The sequence below is a fragment of the Calypte anna genome, chromosome 3 (assembly GCF_003957555.1).
Source record: "Calypte anna isolate BGI_N300 chromosome 3, bCalAnn1_v1.p, whole genome shotgun sequence".
Lineage (NCBI taxonomy): Eukaryota > Metazoa > Chordata > Aves > Apodiformes > Trochilidae > Calypte > Calypte anna.
This window is the reverse complement of record NC_044246.1, coordinates 43626-54446: the sequence shown is the minus strand read 5'-3', so window position 1 is coordinate 54446 and position 10821 is coordinate 43626. Positions and strand designations below refer to the sequence as shown.

Sequence of the window (10821 nt, the reverse complement as noted above, 5' to 3'; positions counted from 1 at the left end):
TCTGGGATGTTGTGCTGTGGTTTTTGCCTTGGGGGCGGGGGTTGTTTGCCTCTTTTTTGGTTGGTTGGTTTTTGGGTTTGGTGGTGTTTGTTTGTTTGTTTGGGTTTGTTTTTGTTTTTGAAGGAATGGGTCACTCATGAGTAGTTCACGTATTGATAAACTCTGCTGCTGCTTTTCACACTGTCTTGCTTTAAGCTCTTTGCAAAGGGTGCAGAAACATTACCTAGGTAATGTACTTAACCTGGACAGTCAATAGAAGCAAGCAGGTATCTTGACTGCTGTACCATTTCTTGTTAACATTTTCATCCAGTGCTAAAGACAATTCCACCACTTTCATATGACAAAGACTCTGCTAGGGAAGGGGAAGGCTGGGGGAGCGGGGCAAAATATTAAGAAACTTAGAACGTGAGGAAGGAAAGCAAAGGAGTGGAAAGAGTGAAACGTGAGCCCAAACCACCTCATGATGATTCCACTCTCTATTTGTGTGTAATTGTCTCTGCTGAAAAATAGAACATTTGACTCGCTGTGCAGAGTCAATGATTCTCACAATGAAACAGATGATACAAACTTTGGGAGGAATTTGGACTTGAAGCTATTTGGTCATCAGTGTTAGAGGTCTGTTGTTATGAAATACTGAAAAGCAATAAAATGTTAAGCTGAGGTGCTCTCTTCTTAGTTATTACTCCGTTTTTGAAACAGTCAAGTAACTGGAAAGGCTAAAGGCAATAAAAGCTGGAGGCAATAAATCCCTAAATCTTACTAATAAAAGAGGCTTTACAGAAAAGTTAACACTACATTACTGGGTTATTTGTGAATACACAAGGCATGCACTGCAAAATCAGATTGCCACCTGTGAGAGCTTGTATCAAATGCAACTTATTCTTGTCCTCTACACGTTATTTTTCGTAGCAAAGGCTGTCACCTTTCCTAGCAACCTCAGCCTTCCCGGCCCGCCCTGTCTCTCCTGGGCACAAACCGGGTAGGGACTCACTGCGGGGGGAAGGGCGAGGCCGCTGCTCTGCGGGCAGAGGGCTCTGAAACGGGAAAACAAACGAGTCACTGCGCAGCTCCCCCAACTCCTGCCAGCACTACGGAGAGGCAGGTAGTGGGGAGTAAGCGAAAATGACCCAAACCAGTGAGCTAGAGCGGCGAGAAGGCCGCGTTTTTCGTAAAAGACTGTTTGCCAGAGGGGTTCGTCAGACCGTCCTTTCCCGAAAGACAGAACGAACCAACGGAGCCCAGGTCTCGGCCTCTACTGCCGACGGTAGCTCCCGGGGCCGTCTCTGCTCCGCAGCTCGCGGCTTAGCAGGTCAGCGGGTGCCCAGACCGTATCCCGGCAGCTCCTGGCACCGCTGCCTCCTCTTTCTGGCAGGACCCGAGGCTGCGGAAGCACTTCCTGCGCAGTGAGCAAACTTCCGGTGCAGAGGTGAGAGCCCTTCCGGAGCGGCGGCAGCTGCAAGCAGCCGGCGGCAGCGCCATGACGACCCTGCGCGCCTTCACCTGCGATGATCTGTTCCGCTTCAACAATATGTGAGCACCGGCCCCGTTCCCTTCCCCGCCCTCTGCTCGCTCCCGGTAGCCCGGGACGGCCTATCGGCCTGCGGGCCCGCCGTCAGCCCTTCTCTGTCCCCGCAGCAACCTGGACCCGCTGACCGAGACCGTATCCTTCTTCCCAGTGGACCGGGGCGGCGGCGAGGGGCCGGGGCGGTGGCGGCAGCGGCAGCCCGGCTTGCTCCTTAACTCATCGCCCAGTACGGGATCCCTTTCTACCTTCAGTACCTGGCGCATTGGCCCGAGTACTTCATTGTGGCCGAGGCGCCTGGCGGGGAGCTGATGGGATACAGTGAGTGCGGGCGGGGAGTGCAGGCCGGGGGAGGGGGTTTGAGGGAGTGCGTGTGTGTTAGAGTGTCTGCTGTGAGCCCCGAGCTGAGTTCCTGCGGTCGGGACTGGCTCCGCACGGTGTCCATCCGTAAGTGAAGATGCTGACCTGTGAGGGAGGGCGCTGGGGCTGAGTGCCAAATCCTCATTTGCTACGTAGTGTTCATATTTTTCAGAAATTGTCCCAAATAGAGCTGTTGGGTTGCTTATTTCTTCCACGTTTTTTTGCTTCTTTTTGGAGAAGGGCAAAATAAGGCTTTTTGCAGGGACCTAGGAAATAAAGTGTTTAGCATAGGAAACCTTAAAGCTTTTGTAAAAGACTAAACCAGAAAGCTCTGTACCCGCCCCAGCAGTTACTCATTAGTAGTGACTGATGTTTATCAGAGTCTGGAAGTGTGAGTATTTATTAGTGAACTGAACCTGGTTTGGGTCTGCCTCTAAAGGAGAGGAAATTAAGCCCCTCAAAACATCATGCCCTGCTTTTATTTTCGTTTTTCTTTCTTAAACACATTGTGTTTGCAGGGGCTTAGCTTTCTGTTGCCAGGTTGGCAAAGCTTCTCAAACTCTGTTCCCCTGTGTTCATCAAAAGTCTCTAATAGGTGCCAGGATGGTGAATTAGTTTGGGCTTTTGTCCCTCAGTTACTCTTTTGTTGTAGTCACCTTCTGAATTTCACTCAGTTGAAGACTCATGAGTGGCTTGAGATTTGTATTTGGAAGTCACACTCCAAACAATGAATCAGCAGAATTTTTTATTTATTTTTTTTTTTTTTAAACACCAGGCAGCAAACTATTATAATCCATGAGCAAGCAACACTTTGGTTGCGGGATCACAGACTGGCGGCACAGGCACCCCTGTTGGAGCCTGTACCCAGCCCTTGCAGTGCCTATTCCATGCCTGTTCCTCCTGTGAAGGTGTGTGGCTGTGGGGGAGTGTGGCTGCTGCTCTGATGCTCTGTGTGTTCACAGTCATGGGTAAGGCAGAGGGCTCTGTGGCCAGGGAGGAGTGGCACGGGCATGTTACTGCTCTCTCTGTGGCACCAGAATTTCGTCGGCTGGGTTTGGCTGCTAAATTGATGGAGCTGCTGGAAGAAATTTCAGAAAAGTGAGTATTATGCTCATTTTTAAATTTATCTTTTAAAGTAATATTTCTCCAGATTTCTGTCCATGGCTTGGGTATTTGATTTGTGTGAAACAGACAAAGAACATTGCTTTAAGTAGTGTTTAACTCTCTGAAGTTTCCTGTAGTTTAGGGAACAAAATTTATGAATGTTGCTTAGAAATTTAAAATATCTGTGTTTCTCTCAAAGCTAACTTGACAGGATCAGTAGGAAGTAGTCTGAATTCTACAAAATTCTACAGATACTCTACAAAAGGGTCCTTTTCTTGTCATGAGAAGAGCTTCTCAAAACAGCACTGTTTCCCATGGGGTCTTCAACACAGCAGTCTCAGGCTTTGTGCCATTGCGTTAGGCACAATCTTGAATAACTTCAGTGCAGCAGATAGTCCCTTAGCTTCCTTTCCATCTTATACTTGGTTGCTTGGATCTGCAGAAAATGTATTTTATTGTCAAATGAACCCACAGGGAAATGTCCCGGTTCACACTGGTAGAGCAACCCCATTGAAGTTGGTAAAGTCACAAAACTGAGCAACATTTTGAATTAAATTGTCTTGTGAGGAGGGCTGTCTCCTGCTAGGTGACTGAATTTTGTGACTGCTCCCACCCCTGTCTGCACTCAAAGAAGGCAGTCCCTAAGCCAATGCAATTTAAAATGTGAATGTAATTATTTTTATAAATAGTTTCTTACTTATATGGGGCTTGTGTGGATGGTTTGGCTTGCCCTGTTCTTCCTGTTTGTAATTCTGAACCCACTGGCAGCTGCAGAGGAATGGTCATGTGATAAGAATTAAATGAAGTCTGCTGGGTTCATCCTTTGGCAGAGGAGTGCTCCTGTAACTGCAGTGTCAAAGATGTTGGATTAGCCTTCCACATCATCCGACCTGCTCTGTCTCTGGATACAAGTTATGGGTTATTATTTCGAAACACATTCATCTGCTGTTCCTTACTGTGTGCTGTTGTTTTTTATGTTTTCAAAGAAAGGGTGGATTTTTTGTTGATCTGTTTGTGAGGGTGTCAAACCAGGTGGCAGTCAATATGTACAAGCAGCTGGGCTACAGCGTGTACCGCACCGTGCTGGAGTACTACTCTGCTAGCAGCGGGGAGCCAGATGAAGATGCTTATGGTAAGTGCTTGTTCTGTCTGGAGGTGAGTGGAAAGATTCTCATGTTGAGGCTTCCTGGGCTTGTTTGTATTATTTCTTTTTTTTAATATGAAACAAGGTCAGATAGTTGTTGATAAATGGGATTTTGCATACTCCTTTAGATAGCTTTTCCTTCTGAGGATTACATCAGTTACAATCTTGCAGTTTGCATATTTTGTAGTATCTGTGGCAAAATAAACTTACAAAGCAAGAATAAATGAGTTAGTACAAAGACATATTTTGCATATGAAAATCACAGCCTCTTACCTGTCTTTCCTTTCCAAGGAATGCTCACACCCAGTGTCTGATATTTCTGCTGGTGTTGCTGGGGGGAGGAATGGCAGTTCCTTCCTCATTTCTTCCCATGACAGGGACTTGAAACTTTGGTTTTCTCAGATTCTTCAGTACAAAATCACAGGTGTCAATGGTCAGCAGTGGCAGAGAATTGAGTGGCATTTCCAATTTAAAAGGGAAGGATCGTGGAAATTTGAAGTATCTTAATGTCAATTCTGTTCACAAAACTGAAATACTAGCTGGTGTCTCTTTCTACATCTTCCTTAAGTATCTTCCCCCAAGTGATGTGGCCATGCTATACATATTTTCAATTGCACTACTCATTTGATGTGCAGGACTACTGTGCAATACTGGGACTGCAGACAGATATCTACCAGTGCTGCAGAGGCCTTAAATCATGTATTTGTCCCTGTAGCTGGCCATTTCATTTCCATTCAGTTGAGTTCCATGCAGTGTTAAATTTGAATTGATAAACCTGCTAAACAATGTTAAGGACATCAAATTGTTAGGGTGTGTCCAGAGGACACCAAGAGAGTGAAAGGTCTTGAGGGCAAGACTTTGGGGTAGTGAGCAAAGTCCCTTGGTTTGTTCAGCCTAGAGAAGAGAGGGCTGAGTGATGACCTCCTCACTGAGGGGTGACTTCATCATAGCTTGAAGGGGGGCAGGGGAGAGAGCGGTGCTGATGTCCTCTCTGGTGACCAGTGATAAGATATGGAAGGGGAATGAAGCTGCGTCAGTTCAGATGGGACATCAGGAAAAGGTTCTTCATGGAGAGGGTGGTCAGTCACTGGAATAGGCTTTCCAGGGAAGTGGTCAGTGCTCTAAGCCTCTCAGAGTTCAAGGAGTGTCTGGATGATGCTTTTAGTCATGTGGTTTAATTTTAGATAGTCCTATGAGGAGCAGGGAGTTGGACTTTATGTTCCTTATGATTCCTTCCTGTTTAAGATGTTCTATGATGGTAGGATATGTTCTTGATTAAAAATTATTTTATTGTAATAGAGAATTTGCTTAGTATGTCTTTTTGCACTGACTGTCTTATTATAATAGCACTTTTTTTCTTCTGTGGCAGATATGAGAAAAGCTCTTTCCAGAGATATGGAGAAGAAATCAATTATACCTCTGCCTCATCCTGTGAGACCAGAGGACATTGAGTAACTGTAAGCTGTGATTCTCAGGCAACTTATTAAGAGTGTCAGGTTCCTTCTCCCCTTTCCAAGAATTCACAGATAAGAACCCTTACACTCAATGTTTTTCCCCATGAAATATCAAAAAGCAATACTGAGAATCTTACTAATGCTGCTTCTGTTGGCAATGACTGCATACTCCTGCACTTCACAGTCTCACAGAATGTTAAGGGCTGGAAAGGACCCATCATTTTTTTTTTTAAATATCAGCAGTTCAGAGATTATTAAAATGGAATTACCCCCTGTGTGGTCTTTTCTTGGGTTTCTTTCAAACAAAAAACATCTGAAGTCAGTAGTAGTAAAATTCTTCAAATGAGTTTATTCATGACCAATGAAAAACACCATAAAATACTCAGCAAGAGAAAGCAATGTGTTAATACTTGTACAGAGGATAAACCTGTAGTATATAATGTAGAAATGCCTTTCCCTTTGTCATGGTACAGACACTGAACTGAACTTAGTTTTCTCTGCATCTTTTTTTTTTTTTTTTTTTCACTCCCCATGCTTCTGTCTAGTGCCATGTCCCATTTTTGTGGCCATGAAGTGACATCAGGAGTGACAGGTAGTCAGAAGCACATCCTCCAGCCTGTCATGTTTTATAACTTCTCCATTTCTTTGTCCCAGTCTGCATCTCTCTGCATTATGCAATCCCTCTTCTCTGTTCCCTGTCTTAGCTCTTCTGTGTCCCACTCCTTTTCCTTTTTCTCTATTTGTCCTTTCATCCTGCTCCCTGACACTGTTTCTTGCTCCATATCCCTGTCCCTCTCTCTGCTTCTGTCTCCCTTGTCATACCTTTCTCTTTACACTCTCTCTCCTGTTTCCTATCCCTCTCTGCTACTGCTTGCTCGTGGCTTTTTCTGGAATGCTGCAGGGTTTTTTTCTCAGTATTTTGACGAAGTGCTCTGAAGTACTTTATTTCTGTCTCTTTGAGTGGAAAATTTCCCTGGTGCCTCAGTAGCAGGGTATAATGGTCTAACACAAAAAAAACCTCAAACCCTTGTCAAATTATAATTGTGTTTTGGACACAAATAATGGAATGCAGAAGGGAAGTCAAACACTTTTATAGTAGAAGTATTTAAACATATGCACACCCCCTAACTGTCAAGTGAACTGCTGAGATTTAGTATTTATTTTATACTTTTAAGAGTGAAGTTTTCCTTTCCTTTTCTCTCATTGTTACACGTCTTGGAAAATTATACTAATTTATACATTGAAACAGGCTCCTCAGGTGTGTGTCCTTCCTTAAAAGTTTCTTTGAACTTCAAATACTTTATATAATATAAAAGAGATTTTTGCGTTAAGATCTATCTTTGCCATCCAGTTATCAAGAAGGACTCTTAATATGGGCAGTCAGTTACAAACTATAGAATTAACCATCCGCTGGTGAACTGTGACTGGTCAGAGCTCTAGAGCGCTTACTGAACAAAGGCAGCCCGTATGATGAGAGTGTGGTATGAGAGCATGCTCTTCTCTTCTAGTGAGGCTTTCAGGGCCGTAAGGGGATCCTGCACAGAAGAAAGGCAGCACTGAAAGGTGAGTCTCGTAGTGACACAAGTGTCATATAGCAGGGGAGGCTGAAGAAGCCAGGAGGATGAGTTACAAAGCACTGATACTGGAAGAAGAGCAAAGGGAGAATCAAGAGGCAGAAGCCCTTTCTGTATTACTCTCACCAGAAAAACAGCTGAAGTGTAATATCTGCATCGTCTACGGTAATGCATTGCTGAAATGCATGAGAAGAGATGAAAGATTGCTGTCACATAGCATAAGAACACCAAGATATACCACTGGCTCAGAGGAGGCTCAACACTGGTGGGTGGAACAGCCTGGTTCCCTCCAGATTAAGGTGTCAGGGGGTGACTATGAAGTGTAGGACAGCAGAGATCCTGTCACTGAGATGTCTCAACACTGAGGGAAGTATTGGTAGTTAAATACCACACGGAGCTTCTCTACAGTCCTCAGGAAAGGACAAAAATAAGACATTTACAAAGAACACGTTATGCGTCAGCATGCAGACTATGCTTCACCCTCTGGGTCACAAGAGTCGTCTCGCTTGGGCATGCTCACCTCCCTCTGCCTTCTTGTCAGAGGCTGCCCTTACAGGCTTCCAAAGCCCCATCAAGCCCTGCCCTGGCACACCTTTCACCGCTGTCTGCTGCATTCCTGGACAGGACCAATCCCCGCTCTAACACTCCGCTCACCTGCGTCCGGGCTCCGCTCCGTGGTGGGCGTGCCGGGCCAGGTAGGGGCCGGGAGAAGGGGAGCGGGCAGGAGGCGGGCACCCAAGGAGCCTCCCTGAACGGCCGGGGTCCTCCCGAGACCCGCTCGCCGCCAGCCCCACCCTGCGGCTTCCAGCTCTTTCAGGCCGCTGCCAGGCCAGTGTGTGAGGAGGGGCAGAGGCGGGGTGCGCTGCGCTGGAGCTGGGCACTGCGGCTGCCTGCTCCCTCCCAGGGGCCGCCCCGCTCCCTCCCCCGAGGACGGATGCTTCTTCTGTGTGCCCGGATCCTAAATAGTTTTACCATTAATTCTAATATTGCTTTAATCAATGTATCACCACAGTCTTCAGGAGATTTTTTTCCACGGGAGTATTCTTCCCCTGGGTATGTCCTCGCTGCTGCCCCCTCCGTCCCTGCTCCGTGCTGTGTCCCCGCCGCTCTCCCCGTAGCCCTTTGGCGCGTTCCTGACACCGCTGACAGCTGCAGCTGTGCTCTCCGGCCGGCGCCGGACGCTGCCCCTTCCGGGGGCGGTGCCCAGGGTACATGAACCACTCCTGCCGGGGGGTGAGGGCTCTGCTCTTCTGCAGCTGCGGGGAGAAGTTTGAATGAGAGGCTTTGGAAGCTCAGCGATACTGTGTCATAAGCTTTCTTCAGGAGTCTCCGGGTCAGCAGTCTGGGCAGACAGGAGGGCGTTTCTTGCCCGCAGCTTCTTCTCCTCTTGGTAACTTCGTGTGGGATGTTTTAGGGTGAAAAGGTGGTTTAATATTGTGTGGTGTTTTTATCTCTTTGCAGATGGTGAAGAGGAACCTGGTGACTGCAGGACTAACACATCTGGATCCTTGTGAAGTTGTTTTTTTTAAAAGTGTGCATGGGTTTGAGACCTTTATCCCCTGAAAGCTAAGTTGAGGCATAAGTGCTGGGGAGGGCTCGAGGGATGGAGTGGTCAAGGTTGGGCATTGTGAGGAGGGATTTCAGAGTTGGATTAGGGGAGAGGGCTGAGTGGGAACTGTCTCTTTTAGGCAGTTAATGGGAGTGAGTTACTTTTCTGCATGCAAGTAGCGTGTGCCAGACAGGGCAGCTCCAGCCACTGTGTGCCATTTTGCAGCTTGTCCAATCTACCATCTTCTGCATCTCGGACCCCCTTTGGGTCCCAATCTTCTCTTTGTACTCCAGTAGTGCAGCACACATCTCATGCCCCATCCTTAGGGTCTTGAACACCTGTGCTTATCATCACAGTGCTGGTCAGCTGCTTCTTTTCTTGCACTAGATCCTGAAAGCATGGATCTATCTTGTGTCTCAGAAGTTTCTCATTGGTCGTCTCTTTTGCTGCCATCCTTTTTTCTGGGCATTCTTCCCTGCTTCCTTGTGTTCTTAGGCCTTAACAAGGCTTCTTGTGCATCCACCCATCTCTGTTTTGACTGTAATTTCTTGTCACAGATTGAGATGTTGGATTCTTTCTCTGGGGCTGCCTTAGGGCCTCCTTGCTATTGAAAGTAGAAATGGATTGACTGGGGGAATATTGAGACTGACATGAGACCAACGTGGCTAAAGTCATCAGTTCCAATTGTAAACACGTTAAAGATTTGGCAAACTGACAACTGCTTGACCTAAGTGACTTGTGATTTGACTAACCATGAGCAGCTGGAAGGATAAGGCCTTAGGCTGCAGTTCTAATTAATCTTCAGTTGAACTCCTGGGAGGATCCTCAGTGAGGCTTCTACTCTGCCTTCTCTAATAATATGACAAGATATAGTCAATCAATGAGAGAATTACTCAAAATGATCTATAGAGTTAAGATGGAACAACAAAAAATTAAGTTGGGGGAATCAAACTGAGGAAGAATTATCTTTGAGAGAAACAACTGGAAGAGAACAAAGAAATTGTCCAGACAGGGAGGGACTGACGGTGAATGGGGACTCTGAGAAAAGAGGAAAGAACACGTCAGAATGGGAAAACATATTCACCATGGAAGATAGCAGGATGAACAATTCTAAATAAGTGCATGGTCATATTGTGAGGCATTAAAAGGGACAGGTAAAATAAGAGTGAGGTTTCTGTCCAGAGGCACGTAGCTGGAGCTGCAATAAACTGATTCTGTGACTGAACAAGGGGCAGAACTTTCCTTTCCAGTCAGAGATGAAGACTGGATCCAGGTGTAGCTAGGCTCCTCCCTGCTGAAGAGTTTACAAACCAAAGAGGTCCATTCAGAACCTCTTAACTTGTCAGGAGGGTATTTTCCAGACTCTTCTTCAACATTCATCTGAGTCTCATGACACCATACATCTCTTTACCCAGTGGCATCTGAGGTCTGGGAGTTATTTTTTCTCGCTGAGAGTTTTTCTCACATTTTCAGCACATTCTCTGTGTGTGTGTGGTTGGGCTGGAACTGCTCTCTCTGGGGCACATAGCAATGGTGGGGTTGGGAGAAGAATAGCAATGAGAGCCTGGGGTTGATGTTGATCTGCTGTCTGTGACTGAGGTACAGACAGTGCAGTGCATTTCAAGGCAAGTAGCAGCTCTCAGCAGGGGAGAGTGGTCTTTTCCTCAGTGTTACTGAGCGAGGGTGGCTGGAGTCACCTAGAAGAGGCTATCAGAGGGGGTGGTTAAACAGGTTGGGTGCCCAGGTTGTTAAGGCTTTAACATGTGGGGCTTAATGTTAGGGCTTGGGGTTTTATTAGCTCAATTGTAGGTAGTTGGGATCTAGATGGTATTCCTAAAGGGGAAACCTCTGTAACTGTTCAGCTATTGCTCAGCCTCCAGCTGACTGCAGGATATTGATATTTCAATGCAGAGGGAGGAGCCACACATCAGAGAGTGATGGACAAGAGGAGCAGAGCGCTGTCAGAGAGTGGGTGGGTATGTGTTGAAGAGGAGCCTGTGGTGAGTGAAGACTGGTGTGCTGGGAAGAGCAGTTGTTTGTCAGGAGTTGTGTTGTCAGGGAGTTTGTCAGGAGTTGTGTTGTCAGGGAGTGCCAAGCATCCCTTCTGTGTGCTT

At 46.5% G+C, this 10821-nt stretch overlaps 1 protein-coding gene across 1 annotated transcript; it reads left to right on the top strand.

The window, feature by feature from the left end:
* The first annotated feature begins 1391 nt into the window (after positions 1–1391).
* NAA20 (N(alpha)-acetyltransferase 20, NatB catalytic subunit) lies at positions 1392–5859 on the top strand. Its single transcript, XM_030448247.1, has 6 exons — positions 1392–1530; positions 1636–1660; positions 1753–1843; positions 2845–2980; positions 3973–4118; positions 5500–5859. The coding sequence occupies exons 1-6, from the start codon at positions 1478–1480 to the stop codon at positions 5583–5585; spliced, it is 537 nt and encodes a 178-aa protein (XP_030304107.1). The 5' UTR covers positions 1392–1477; the 3' UTR covers positions 5586–5859.
* The last annotated feature ends 4962 nt before the right edge of the window (positions 5860–10821 follow it).

Bases quoted from the DNA above. Each gene is read 5' to 3' on its own strand.
- NAA20 (XM_030448247.1), top strand. From the start codon at position 1,478: ATGACGACCCTGCGCGCCTTCACCTGCGATGATCTGTTCCGCTTCAAC. The intron at 1,531-1,635 runs GTGAGCACCGGC...CTGTCCCCGCAG, and splicing joins CTGTTCCGCTTCAACAATAT to CAACCTGGACCCGCTGACCG. The intron at 1,661-1,752 runs GTATCCTTCTTC...CTCATCGCCCAG, and splicing joins TGGACCCGCTGACCGAGACC to TACGGGATCCCTTTCTACCT.